The 15,633-nt window shown below is 24.9% G+C and overlaps 1 protein-coding gene across 1 annotated transcript; it reads right to left on the bottom strand.

Moving 5' to 3' along the window:
* Positions 1 to 1,334: 1,334 nt before the first annotated feature.
* Positions 1,335 to 12,080, bottom strand: LOC112591602 (PQ-loop repeat-containing protein 1). The gene is made up of 5 exons (XM_025335464.1): positions 11,564 to 12,080; positions 4,052 to 4,310; positions 3,851 to 3,987; positions 3,538 to 3,754; positions 1,335 to 2,265 (listed from the first exon to the last, which is right to left on the bottom strand). The coding sequence occupies exons 2-5, from the start codon at positions 4,252 to 4,254 to the stop codon at positions 2,082 to 2,084; spliced, it is 741 nt and encodes a 246-aa protein (XP_025191249.1). The 5' UTR covers positions 4,255 to 4,310; positions 11,564 to 12,080; the 3' UTR covers positions 1,335 to 2,081.
* Between the last annotated feature and the right edge of the window lie 3,553 nt (positions 12,081 to 15,633).

Genomic DNA, 15,633 nt, shown 5'->3' on the forward strand with positions numbered 1-15,633 from the left:
TAGAATAATAATAAAATATAAAAAATATGTGCAGTTTGAAATTAATTAAGTGAGAAAATTAGGGAAGACTTAATAGTTAGCCAGCAGCCAATCTAAAAGAAAAAATAGGAGTAATAACGTTGCATATTATAGCATATAAGTATAGTCAATAGTAAATAAAATTTAATGATACAAATAAAGGTTTGCATTAACACGAAAAAAAAAAAGAAATGTAATTCATTCAAGCATTAAGTTTAACAGAAAAATTTAGATTGAATAATAGGAGGCTGTTTGATAATTTAGAAATATGATCCTATAATTACTTTAATAGACGACACAGCCGTTTGATGAAAAAAAAAAAAGTATACAAATAATTTAATTTTGTGACATGACCAGAAATGCATTTAGAGATATCTATAATTTCAGAACTGTTATAGTATAAAAATTGAGTTTCTTTTTCAAAAATATTGAAAAAATAGTGTGCGTTAATATTGTAAAGAAAAACATAAGGAACGTGAATCCACTATAACATGCAATAAAGCATAATAATTTCTGAAATAAAGACATTTCTAAATACATTTTTAGACTTGGTTACAATTAGATATTTAATAAGCATTTAATTATATACTACATATACACATTTTAATAAAATATTTATACCCATTACTAAACACAAAACATTTAAGGTTTAAATATTAATAATGACTCGAAAGCTATCACAAATGTTTGACATTATAGGTATTCTATATAGTAAATATAAGTATTTTAAAAATAGCTCAGTAACTTAAAATACAGGCACCAACATCTCAACTATCCAATCAACATTATAATTAATAATATTATTAATTTCACAAATTTTAAATCTTAATTAACAAATACTTATTAATTAAAATATTAATCATTAATATATAAATGCATAAATATTTAATATCCTCTCATATTTTATATTATTAATGATTAACTTTGTTCAAATACTTCTCCGTCGTATAAGTTAAAATATATTAAAGTTATATGAACAATAATTAATTTAAAGTATTTGAATAAATTTATCATAATATACAATAAATTACATTTAAAAAATGTCTACATAAAATTATTTCTTACAAAAGTCATAGAATGATGTTAAAAATATTGTAATTTCCATTGCTTTTATTTAAATAATTAATTAATTAAAAATATCTTATAGTTTTTGTTTTATATTAATATCAATAAGTAAAATAAAAATTAAAGTTTTATTATACAAGAATATTGAAATCAAGCAAATGTATGAATAATTTTTATTAAAATCTATGTTTAAATCATTGTTATTAAAATTAAATATTTATTTGAATTATTAAAATTTATTTGTGCTCATGGAAGACTAAATAAAATGCCAAGTATAAAGTATTACTATTTCTATTTAAAAAGATTATTCAAAGACGGAGAAGTACAACTGAAAAAAATCTGTTATATGTTTTTTTTTTTTTTTTTAACAAGTTTATATCATAAAATATAAAGAAATAAATAATAATATGGAAACAATATAAAGTATCAACAAATTATTCACAACAACTATTAAATAACCAAACTAATATTTTATAGTCATAAGGTAGTTAAGTCAAGAATATGACCTAGTGATGGCCCCTAAATATAACAAAATATACATTGATCTAATCTCTAGTTTAATCAGTGTAAGCACAATACTGATTTCTGTCTATTTAAAATTAATTATTATGAAGGTAAATATCCTAACATTTATAAAATAACAAGTGATGATATATTTGTTTCAATTATAATTGTGCACAAAATTATTGGTTGTAGAATTCTAATGAAAATTAAATCACACAAACAATATTTTTAATAATATATTCTTATTTTTAACAGTCTATAGCAAATACAATTGATTAAGGTTGATGCATTTTTATAAAGTTTAATAAAATATTGACGAATTTACAACTAGATGGTATAGTAAAAGTAAATAAATAAATAAAATTCACTAAATACACAAACATTAACAACCTACAATCAATGTCTAATTTGAGATTAGAAGATCTAAAAATGATAATAACAATCTTAGCTTGGAAAATTTAAAAAATATTAAATCGAGATAATCAATTTACAGATCAGTCTATTCGAGGAATTTTATAAGGTGGTTCATTACGGTACCAGACTACTTGACCAAGTATTGTCAGATCTATTATAACCTGAAGTGTGCCACACATCCAGAATTGTAGAGGTGCTTTTCGACTTACAAAGTAACAAGTCTTAAATGCATCTCCAGTTGTCCAAAGTAATACCATTGTAACACTATTAAAAAAAAATTGAAGTTATTTTTGAGTTTTTTGATCATTAACAAATTTAAAATTTATAATATTTTATTTGGTTTTAATTTATAGTATGAAAATAATTTATAGCATCTCAATATTCTTAAATAATAATATACCTATAATAATTTATAAACGTTCTAAATTAATAAAATTGAATATTTTATTAGTTTGTATACTGCAATAAAAACAATAATATTCTTACTTTAATTATTGGCCATTAAAAATGAAATTCAGCATTAATTTAATAACATTCAAAATAAAGTATTAATACAATAGTTAAAGTCAACCATAAAGATTAAAACAAAGGAATTTTCATATAAATTATGAAAATATATTGTAACAGTGTGTGTAAAAACAAGTTCGCAGAACTTGGTGATAAATTATGTTACACAAATGAGAATTTTTTTTATAGTTAATGCATATATTGTTAAATAATTATGGTATTGAAAATAATTACACTATTTTTTTCATTACAAAAAACAAATAAATAAATAATTTAGAACAGTCAACAGAGTTAACAGAGTTTATTGTATATTTTATTGGCATTTTAAACTATTGAAATTATTGACATAAATTTATCTTTATGAATTAAATGACAAAATATAATAAATTTTTTTTTCATAATACTATTTAATTATCAAAATGATTTATGACACATAATTTTCAAGATTTTTAGTACCACAAATTCAATAATATTATTATATACTATTATATTTAAAATATTATCGATTACTCATTTGTTTGATGTAGTTTATTATTAAATAGTGATCAGAGTTTGTTCACCTAGTGATAGTTTACAAACTTTTTTCTACAAATCTAGATATAGTTTTAAAATTATGTAATACAATTTTATTTGAAAGCACTCTACCTATAGTTTTAATCTTCATAGAATAAATTAAAATAATTAATCAACTTATATTTTTTTATGTGCTCATAGCTGTAGAAACTGTACGTTGATAATAGTTTAAATTATTTTTAAGCTTTATATTAATTGTATTAAAAAAAATATTAAGATTCTTAATTGCATATACCACTTTAGATTTTAAAATAAATCATAGTTTAAGAGTAGATTAGAGTTTTATTATTTCATAAATAAAACTTTCTTTTTTTTTTTTTATTTATTTAAGAAAATTTACAATCTATATACAATTTATATAATAAGTAAATATGATGAGATTTTAATTTAATATTTTTTTTTATTTGATGCTCAAAGTAAGAAAATGCAATGTCATATTTAAATAATAATAAATACCTCATTCCTTCTGTAGATCGATTCCTTAAGTTTTTGACTAATTGAGGAACACCCAACATGGCTTCAGTTAGGAGAGCAAGAAATCCAATAATTTCGATGAATATAACATTATGCAGAAATATGAATGTTATGATGGAAAGACAAATGCTCATAGCGATTAAAAAATCTATATAAGATTGAAAGTCTGTCCATTGCCAAAAGTAATGCCAATCAAAATCTACAAAGAATTATAAAAATGATTACTTTCTCTGAATATTGAATAATTTGTGAACAAAATTAATATAAGGCTAAAAATATATTGTATAAAGTATACCAGTAAAATATCTGTCTGGTCCTCTGATTAACTGTGTTTTGTTACGAACTTTTACACATAAGTGTATCATAAGTAACATCATAATATTCATTACAATGCTTTGGAATAGCAATGGAAGCTCATAACGTTTACCAAACCTATAATTAAGTTTTTTGTTTTAACTTAGTGTTTTGAAATACTTGTTAAATAAATAATACTTACCAAAACAATATTCGCAAAGTGTTTGCAACTAAAAGTGCAAGGCATACATACATTGAGAAGCCTTCCGCATCTTGTTTGATGTATATTTCTCGGTATTGTGGAATGTATGGTACTACTCCTCCAAATACCATAATTGTTGAACAACACCATCGTGTTACTTTTCGAACAGTAATGTCTCTTACTTCTTCCACAACTGGTTCCATATTGATGTATCAAATTATTTACTTTATGTTTGGAACTCACCTTGAGGATTTCCATACTATTGAATACAATTAATTATTAGTAAAAAAATTAAGACTATTCAAAGAATATTATAAATAATAAAAATTAATAGTGCATTATTTGTTTTCAATGTGAATTTTATCTTATCTCATACAATATAGTAAATTTGTATTCTACAAAACTAGCCTTATGATATTAGCTTTAGTACAAGAATCCATCGATCTATTATTAAACTTAAAGTTAAGAATATTGTCTGTGTTTCTCTATATTGACTTTTTACAATATTTAAATATTTTTTCAAGTTATAAAAAATATTATAATTAAAATTTCTCATATTTTACTTTAAAATGTAAATAGTGTAAAAAATCCAATGAACAAATACAGATTATCTTCTTTATTTACAGTTTTATAATAAATTAATAGACCAATTCAATCTAATACTTAAACTGATAACACGGGGTTGATTCTGCTGAAAGCAAATTATCTATGTTGCAATGTTAACATTTTGAAAATAATGTACATTTTCACATTGATAACAAACATATAATTATTTTATAATATGAATAAAACAACAGGTATTTATTAAAATGTTGTTGTAACTTAAAAATTTTGATTTACTAATAAATTACAGAGCTGAATTATTTTATATGCCTAATCCAATTAATAATTCATATTTCTATGATTTGTTATTTAATATTTATATTCCCACAGAAGCATAGATTTTCCTAGAAAATTTTTTTACTAGAAAGAATTAAAGAAAAACTTGATAACTAGTCTATAGGGCAAATAATAAGATTTAGTATTACTTTATACTTATGCATACACAATACACATAATATACACTGTATAAATAAAAAAAAATAATAGTCTATAATATGTAGATTTTAATTAGATATTTTTTAGAATTGAAGAATACAAAATACATTGAATAATAAAAACTAGTACAATGTATTTTTGCTTAATAATAATAAAAAAAAAAGGAAAAATGAAAAATGAAAAAGGAAAAAAATTGACAAATTACTAAATGGTTATAGTCATATAGTTATTACAAAATTGAATCAAAGAATAATAATGTAATAATGTAACAATGATGAGAAATTATTATTGTATTTAAACAATTTAAAATAAAAATATGAATGGTTATATTTGTTGATCAAAACCAATTAATTCACAGAAAAAGGATTAAAACAAATATGTTTTATAAAGGAGAAAAATCAATAAAATTATTCATTTAACATATTTTATACAGATTATCCTTGAAAATATTTGTACATATATATATATATATATATATAATACACATATATGTATAATGATTAAAAAATTATTAATATGATAATTAATAAAATACTGAGCAATTAAATACAAGGACAAAATATCAGTTATCATAATAGTTTATATTAATTTTATGCTATAAACAAAATTAAGGTGTAAATTTAAATGTATGATGGGCAATTTGTGATAATAATTTAAAAATTATATTTAATGTTTTGTATTACTTGATCAATTTAATGTAAATAAAAAAACAACAAATTGAATCCTAAACACTTGATATAAAATTATAATTTAATGCAGAAAAGTAAAAAATTTAATTAAAATCAATGTCAATAAATTTCCTTATTAAATAAGTGTATTTATTATTTTTAATAACTGTTATGACAATATAATAATAATATAATATTTTTAAAAAAAATGTAAATAATTATTAAGTTAGTAATTCTTCAATTGACTTTTAAAGATAACATAATAGAGTAATTGTAAAAATAACAGTACAATACATATTTTGATAAACCGTGAATTAAGATAGATAAATTGGTAATCTAAAATAACATTGAATGATCTATTATCCTTTTAAAATGTTTTCAGAAAATGTTATAAATCAATACTGTTAACAATAAATAGATCAAAAAATATAACAAAATTAATAACATAGTTTATTATTTTTTTATTTATACATTCAACTTTAAGGATCAGCTAAAAAATTTAATTTTAGTACAAAATTTAAGCATTCCACAGTATTAAACTTTTTAAAATTATAAATGCAACAACTATAAAGATCTTGAAACTAAAACAATCGAGGGAGAATATTTTAAAAACTTTTTTTAATAGATTAGAAATTCACAAAAATTCATTGACTAACTTCTTGGAAATCTTTGTCATAGAATTAAAAGAAAATGATGTAATGATCTTCTAATTTAATCTTCCAAAGTATCAATTCTAAGCTAAATGCTAGGTCAAGGCTTCTAAATAACTCAACAAATTTCTTTTACAGATCACATATATTTATTGTATTTGCTATATAGATTGTATCTATTTTATTGAAAAAATCTTTTCATAGACTATATTTTGATTTTGACCTTCAAATTAGCCAAATAAACCATTAAGTAAACAAAAAATACAGTAGAACTATAAGAATAGTACCTATTTAGATATTATAAAATAATTATTTGAATTATAGTTTATAATACTAAAGTCAAAAAAGTCACATAAAAATGGTAATATAAAAGTTGATATGATAATTGTACATTATTTAAGTTTGTGAAAAGATACTATTTTGAAAAATATATTGCTAAAATTAAGAACAATTATTGTAAATAACTATCTTCTTGACTATTATTTTAATAAATAAAATTTTAATACCCAATTTGAATTTTTATATAAAATTAGTGTATTTCTAAATAAGTAAGAAAAACATTTTTTACAAAGAAATAATTTTTTCCAGAAACCTTGTAAGATATTTATACTAGCAAATAGAAAAAAATTGTACATCACACAACAGTATAATTTCAATTTTCAAGGTTACTTTAGGAAGTGCATTATTTTATTTTTACTGTGAGATCATTAATAAATTATATATTGATATATTTATTTATAATTAAAATTTAACTTAAAAAGCTTATAACTTATGAATCATCAACTACTGATTTAAGAGTGAAATTTATATTTTATTATATTTTAAATGTTAGTTTAATTTAATTTTTTAACTTACAATAATCTATTTATACTTAAATTAAAAATTTTATAGTTATTATTAAAATTTAACAATACCTATGTAACTTTTTAATATAGTTATCATTACAAAACCACAAGAAGGTAGATCATCCAGTTATAGAACCTATAACAACTTATGGTTATTAAAAGTCAGAATCAAGTTTATTTAGTTAAATTAAAAATAATTAGTATAATAATTAATCTGAAGTTTTATTTTGAAGTTTTTCCTTTCTTTTTTCTAATAAGAACGATTAGTATTATCTTGTCTACAGTATCTTCAGTATTATAAATTAACATTGATTAAAAAAAGATTATGTGTATGTAACATTATGAAATTTTTAATGATACACAATATGCTATAATTTAATCCCTTATCAACAAATTGTTTGTATACATTTGACTCACTAGCTTAGACTTATTTGTTTAATTAGAATTGAAACAATAGATTTTATACTCTGTATCAGAAAAAAAAATTAACACTGATTAGGTCATAATGAACAAATAATGTTTCGAGGAAGTATAAAAGTAATATGTAAGTATGTAAATATAATTTATATTTTTATTTCATATCAATAAATGGTAATATGAGAAATATAATAAACTGTTAGTATTTAACATAAATCTTAACTTTTATGATTTGCTATAATTTCCAATAATGAAGTAATTTATAAATTAACGATAACTATAAATATTTCAAAACTTTATTTTAAATACAACACAATATAGTTTAGTTTCCAAACAAATGTAATGCAAGTATAATTTATATACTTCTAAACTTATAAAATAAATTGTTTACCTATTGATCAAGACATAATGAATTTCATTTAATTGTAACTTTTGGACTATGTATTAAAAGTGTACAGAAAAAATGTATTAAATAAAAGTAAGGAAAACTAATTTTATAAAAAATCTAAGCTACAATAAGCTAGTTAAAAATTAAATTAAAATAAATGTTTTTAAACTAACATATTATTAACTATTAATTTTAAAATTTTATTTCTGAAATATTTAGTAATTTATGAGACCTTTATAATACATTACAACTTAAAATATTAAGAAAAATTGGTTTTAGATTTAAGTTAATTATTGTAATAATTAAAAAAAAGAAAGATACATAATTCTGAAATACCAAACATGTTATTGTACACATGTTATAAATTTTAAATTTAGTAGAGCAATGTAGTGATGTATTCCAGTCACAGTATTAAGACAGGAATGTTACTGTAGATAGATGTTTGATGTAATGACTTACAAAAAATATAGTACTAGTAAATCAGCACTGTTAATAACTAATTTATTATTTTTGTATTTAGCAAACTTAAAAATAAACTTAAGAACAGTATCAAATACAAATTAGTCAATGTGAGTAGATCAATTGTTGAAAAATAAAATCATCATGAGTCAAATTACAAAGGGAGATGTAGTTACAGATCAGTTGTTTGTTCTGGATAGTTTTTACGGCATTTTTAGTTGCACCCCTCTTGTCAAACCGTGTTTGGCTTCAAATGTGTTTTCTTGGGTCAAGGTCAATAGTAAAAATTGTAATTTGCCATTTGTTAGTATAATAATGATGTATTTTTTACTTTTTAATTTGGTTGATAATTGTATTTGATAGTATAAAAAGCTAAAATGTTTCATGCATCTTTTTTATATATTTAGATAGTTTTTCAGTATAGGCATTTCAAGGAATTTTATCATTTTTAGATTAACATGACACACACAAAAAAAAAAAAACAAAAATATTTAGTACAGGGATATAAAAAAATGTCAATATAAATGATAAAGTATTGATGTGTAATAGTAGCCTTTAGAAATTTGACTTAACTTGTTAAAAAGTATGGAGAATTTTTATTAAAAAAAAATTATTTGTTTATCAATATTCTATATCAATGTTATTCCCTTTAAAGTAATATCCGTTAAATATTATACACTTATCACTTATGTCAGCTCTTTTTTCAATTATTAAAACACTTTCAGAACTCAATCATATGAAGAGCCTTTAGCTCTTAGCAATGTGTTTTTAATTTCATTGTGCTTTCAAAGTTCTTTTTAAGTATGGAAAACATTTTTTTTTTTCTTAATCGATAATTTCCATAACTTTTTGAATATACCATGTATAATACACTTAATCATATAAGTGACAAATTAAGTCTTACATTTTTTAATGAATATTAAATAAGAGCTATTTAAAAAATCATCTTTTTAAATAAAGTGTTTGAAAATACAATTTATATTAGTTCATATTAAGTATATAAATATACCTAATGTTATGTTTATAAAATATTAATTATTAATTTTTTAATTAGTAGTCTAATGTGAAATAAATCATACATTTTATTTACATTAGAACATTTTAATAGTATAACAACATTATATTAAAATAATATTATTAGAAAAATATTGTCGTTTACTGTTTTTTGAAATGGTTTATTAACTGTTGTTGTTATGCAAATTGATTAGTCTACTTAAATAAATATTTATGCAAACAACACCTACTATATTAAATTTAATTTGAAATCCAATTTTTTAAACTAATTAATTTATATAATTATTTATTTTCTTTGATTATTATATGATTTCTAAATGCAATAAATATCACAATAGATATATAATAAACTTAACCCTAAATCAATACTCGATAAAACATTAAAGTTTTTATTTTAAACTTAATAACAAATTTATTATTATAAAAATAACAAAGGAAAATTAGAGCTAATTAATTTCGTGAATTATTACCTAGGTATTGTATTATTAGGTACCTATAATATATGATAAATGGTTTACCTATTGTAATAGTTTTGAAAATTTTTATCTTTATGAGTTCATAAAAATCACTTATTATTCTTATTACAAGCAAGAAATATTCATAAAAATCACTGTTACCTAATCTTTTTGTTTAAAAAAAAAAAGTTTCATTATTTAGTAGGAGATATCATTAAATTTGTTTAACCATCAAACACATTTAAGTTATGTTTATTACACAATGTGTATTAACTATAAGTACATAATAAAACATTTATTGTACTATACTAATACAAACATGAAATTCTATTTTGTCACACAACGAACTGTTAAGGGCTTAATTAATATAAAAATGTCTAATTATATTCATAATATTATATAAATAAGCTAATAATTCTAGGTAAAGCAACCAATAGGATTTATGGGTACAACCCTCCATGAAATGTTTTTATTAAAAATACAAATTATGAATTTATAAATTATACAATATAATGTGATGACATCTAAAAAATTATGGTGTTAAAGTTTTAAATATTTAAACATAGCAACAAACATTTCATATAGTTTGTGCCCTAAATAACTTTCTTTAAAATTAATAAAAAAAAAAAAATACATTGCATTATTTAATTTATAAATAGGTAATATTTTTTCTGTCAGATAGAATTTAGAAACATTATTTTAATCAAAAACTATAATATTGTTTTTAATCAAAATATTTTCAAGATTTAAAAAAATAATAATTTAAAGAAAAATAACAATCAATTAAAATAAAGAAGTTTTGTTAAAATTAAAACTGACTGTGTTTTATTCTAGTATTATATGAAATACATTTGAACTATTTAATTGAAACAATCAAAACAAATGGTTTTATATTCAATTTATAATGGTATTTTTTCTTATCTGTTTCATTCGAGATCAGTGCATTTATTTAAATCATTGTGTATAGTGTGTCTGTAACAATAATAGTTCAATGACAGGAATAAAGGTGTTGTACATATACGGTAACATACCAAACCTATACAAAGTCACACTGTAATCAAGGTCTATAATTCCTGTACACCAGAGCAAATAAATTAAAATTTCAAAAACTGATCAAAATTTAAAAAAAAAAAAAAAAAGTACTACTAATCGAGAACAATTAAAACAGTAAAACTATTTTCTCTCTGATCCATAGAAATCGAATGAGAACTAATTCAATGGGAGTTGTAGGACGTACGTACACGGGTACATAAATTTCAATTGACAATGAGAGAGCAGTTCAAAAGAAAATTAACTATTTCTATGTCTTGTTTTTAGTCCTCACATTCCCAACAAAAAACCTATGTATTAACAGGAGCATCCGGACTTCAAAAAAAAAAAAAAAAAAAACCTTTGAAACGTTTCCTCGTCGGTATCGTGTACCAATCAGCGTTACACCACACCGACTAAGGACAGCATTTGGACGCACGGATGAGGGGTACCTAGTGACCGCGAGTCACATGGATGTATGAATAATATTGTAACACGGTTACAGAACTAGGCGGTTGGATAGACACACAAGACCAGCGGGATAGTTACCTAGAAATCAAGGCATCGTGACGACGACGACGTTGACCGAGTTGCCATTGTGCGGATAATGCGGATCAGGAGACACTCACGTCGTGTGCCGCGAAACGCGCGAAGTCGTACGCATCAGATTTTGTACTGTACCGACACACTACACCGAGCTAGCGAATTCGTTACACGACAGCACGCCACAAGAGCAGCAGCAGCGACTAGCGTCCAATGCGGATACCGACGGGGCGGCGCGATAGCGTGCACCACGCTGTGTACAGTGGGCGCCGATAGCGGTCGTCGCCGTCGTCGCCGAGCGTTATCTGAGACGACGTCGGTGGCGGCGGTGCGGACACGGAGCGCATTAAACGGACGGCGGAGGACCGACTGCAACGCTGACGTTGGTCGCACTACTATCACGATAATATTCACAACAGCAGCTATTGCCGCTGACGGCCGCTGTTGTTTTTGTCGCTGTACTTGGCGGCGGCGTTCGTATTGTTCGATTCATTTGTGCGTGCCCGCACGAAACGCCATCAGTGCCCCGTCATTGTTGTTTCGTTGTTTTCGACAATGAAATCAAACGCGACGGATGGCTTTTAACCATTATGACAAATCGAAAACGTTGATAATAATAGTAATAACAATAATAATAGTAACAGCATTAAAAAGCCCCCTCGAACGCGCGTTATCGCGCGACGATAAAAGACGACGGGTGCCGCCGAGTGGGTAACGGCGCGGGCGTTGGGTGCGTGTAAAAGGCAGCGATGATCGAGTGTATAAGACGCGGACGACGAAAAAGGTCGTGTGGGTGGGCGAGGCGCGTGAGTGAGTGAGAGCGAACGAGTGACAGTGTCATTCGCGAAATACTATAACGTCTATAACCATAGAACTAGAAGCCCGCGATTTGCGATGACGGGGTGGTGAACGAAAAATGCTATGGACATGAATACACTCTTTACTGTGGGCCTTTGTAGAGCGACGCGTCGCAAGGTCGTTGTGTAAATAAACGCCTATGCGTCATAACTCATAATGATCAAAAAAAAAAAAAAAAAATGTGTTACAATAACAATATTGTTTCATAACTGTAATAATGATAATAATATACGTCATGCGATGTACACACCCAACACTGAAACACGTAGGTATTTACGATTTACCTGCCCTAGTGCCCGACGTGATATAATGTCTATTGCTACAGTGGTTTTTATTATACCACAGATTACAGGACTCGCGTGCTGTTATGCATATCCACCATACGATATACATATACTAATTACTAAGTAAAGGCCACGGGTAAAAAAAAAAAACTAATATTAATCATTTAATAGTCACCGGCGCTGACACTCGAGATAGATGGGTACCAAATTTCCAGTGCATAGATAAAATAAAAAATCAGTCAATCGTTCATTAAATAATGTTAGCCTTCTGAATAATTTATACGAGACCGGAGTTCTTTCAAAAATAAAAATAATTTCTATTTTACATAAGTAATTAAAAAAATTAATTATAAATTATTTATTTTTTTATTCTGTGTACACGTTTTCTGGTCTAAAAAATAATATTTATAGAGGTATCTCTCTTTAGATCGAAATTCGCCTCAAATTGGTACTTAAGAGAGGTAAATTTCTGAATTTGTCAACAATTCTTCAAAAGTTATTTAGAAAAAATTATCGAATATTGAATTATTTTGTTTTCTTAAGAGTCGTTGTATTGCCTAACCTAACAATTTTTAATTTAATTTTAATATACGGTTTAAGGAAGACGGCAACTTAAAAAATGTTATGTTTTAGTTCCATAAAACATTTTATTTATTCTCTTCAATTCGGTCAGTTTAACACAAAACAGCAAAAATTTCTATAAAAAATAAAATATTTTAACTTTAACAGTAAGGTAAGACAAGTACTGTAGCAGGAGGGCCTCTGCGGATCTGTTTACTACCAAATATTTAATCCCTAGCCTCCCCACCATAAATATGTAACAGGATCACCGCCTACAGACACATTATTAGACTTGATCAAATTACCTCATATTTTTATCATGTCATCCATGATTGATCGTCATGACTGTATATATTTTCTAAATCGATTTCTATAGGTAATTATTAAATACATACTATTATATTTTCGACACATAAGTACACACCCAAAATATTAAAAATGACAAACAAATTATAAAGACCAGTCAAGGTTTTGTGGATGTATAACATATTATTATTGTCATATGTGTTTGTGGCTAAATTAAATTATAGTTATTACTATTAGTATAATACTCTCAATTTACACATAAAAAGTTAGTAAAAAAAAATTTTTTTTTACATAGAAACTGAATGAAATTCACACTTATATAAAATTTTAATGGGCATATTTTACATTGCTAAGTAGTATAATCTCTTATACACACGATGTTTATGTTTAGAATAATTATTAGATAATAATTATTATTAAACACGTATAGAGCCGAGTTGGAGGTACTTATCAGTTGAGGCCGACCAGTTAACACGCCTATAATAATGGTCGCTGTGAATCATTATTTTATTAGTTGACGAGGTGCGTTAATGCGTTTAATAATATTTTAATATAATAAGAATAACAGTCTGCGACCAGCAGCAGAGGAATCGGCCGACTAAAATAGTGTTCTGATGTTCATATTGTATTGCAGCTGCGGACTTGATTAAATTACTACGTGCCGATGAGAATGATTTAAAGTGATAATATTATACATTATATACATTATGCGGATATTTTATTATACGTACCACTCGTGCCAGCATTATTATAAATGCATTGTGTTTTATAACGGTGTATTATAATATGACGATGACAAACGACGGAGCTGTAGAACCGAGTGTCCGTGCCTTTGTGAACTACAACGGCGAGTTGATTCCACTGGGACGAGTGGAACGTGTCCGCAAAAGCCGATATTATATTCAACTGCCTGCGTACCTATATAGCATACCGTTAGCCGTTGCCGCCGCTGTTGCTGCTGCCGCCGAGGCGCGGTGAACGCGTTGTGGGAATGTTTTCGAGAGAAAAGAAAAAATGAGTAAAAACCACTCGTACCTATTACCAATACTATACGGTGTACGTATATTATGTTACGTATAAATGAGAGTGTATTTAATTATACGTTAAACGCACGAAAACGAATAGGTCCTGACGGTGTATAAATATAAAAATGTATAATTTAATATGTTTACGTATCTACTATGTCCAATTATTACATTATTTTATTATAATTATTGCACGTATTTAGAGTAATTATATATTTTTATGGTAATATTATTGTTATAAACTTACCGTATGTACTTACTACAATAATAATACATATTATACACTAACGTCCAATAATGGTGATGTCCGAAAACGTACATTGTACATTTTTAAATAATATTGAGTACCTATCTACGTATATGTATGGATGTGTGTGTGTATTTGTAAACTCAGAAATAAAATATGCCTATTATACTGCTAAATACACAAATATTTATCATACACATAAAACATAATACACACACAAATCAAAGTACACACTAGGGTCAAACAGTGACCTTTTAAGTTTTGGGTGTAACCCTTGTACAGTTGTACTCCACCGACTAAATATGTGCCAGTCGGCGGGCAGCTATTATACTTAGTTATACATATACATATCGACATATCGCTCGTAAATATGATAAAATGCTTAATATAGATATATGAGTATATTACATTATATGCATAATATATATATATTTAATACAACGCTATTGAAAAAATAACACAAAAATAAAATATACATGATTTTTGTATTGAAGTACCGATATTCAATACGTATTACGGCAGTGTATTGTATTAGTAATAAAGTTATTTTATTTGAACGCTTTATGCATTGCGAAAAAATATGCTATTTCGAAATCAAACTATACCAACCTGTATAATATATTCATGGTATATGAATAAGATGATTCACCAAACTTGTTCACCTTTTAATTTTGATCCTTTAACAATATTTATCACACCGATTACCCTCGATATTCAACCGAAAAAATATTTAATGAGTTTAATGTATTGAATATTTTATAATAAATATTACATACATAAAAAAAATAAATAATT

This window comes from Melanaphis sacchari, unplaced genomic scaffold (assembly GCF_002803265.2).
Source record: "Melanaphis sacchari strain LSU unplaced genomic scaffold, SCAv2.0 Contig13_pilon_pilon, whole genome shotgun sequence".
Taxonomy (NCBI): Eukaryota; Metazoa; Arthropoda; class Insecta; order Hemiptera; family Aphididae; genus Melanaphis; species Melanaphis sacchari.

Coding starts and splice junctions, on each gene's coding strand:
- LOC112591602 (XM_025335464.1), bottom strand. CDS start 4,254: ATGGAACCAGTTGTGGAAGAAGTAAGAGACATTACTGTTCGAAAAGTA. Junction 3,988..4,051: donor ACTTTGCGAATATTGTTTTG/GTAAGTATTATT, acceptor ACTTAATTATAG/GTTTGGTAAACGTTATGAGC. Junction 3,755..3,850: donor ACCAGACAGATATTTTACTG/GTATACTTTATA, acceptor AATTCTTTGTAG/ATTTTGATTGGCATTACTTT.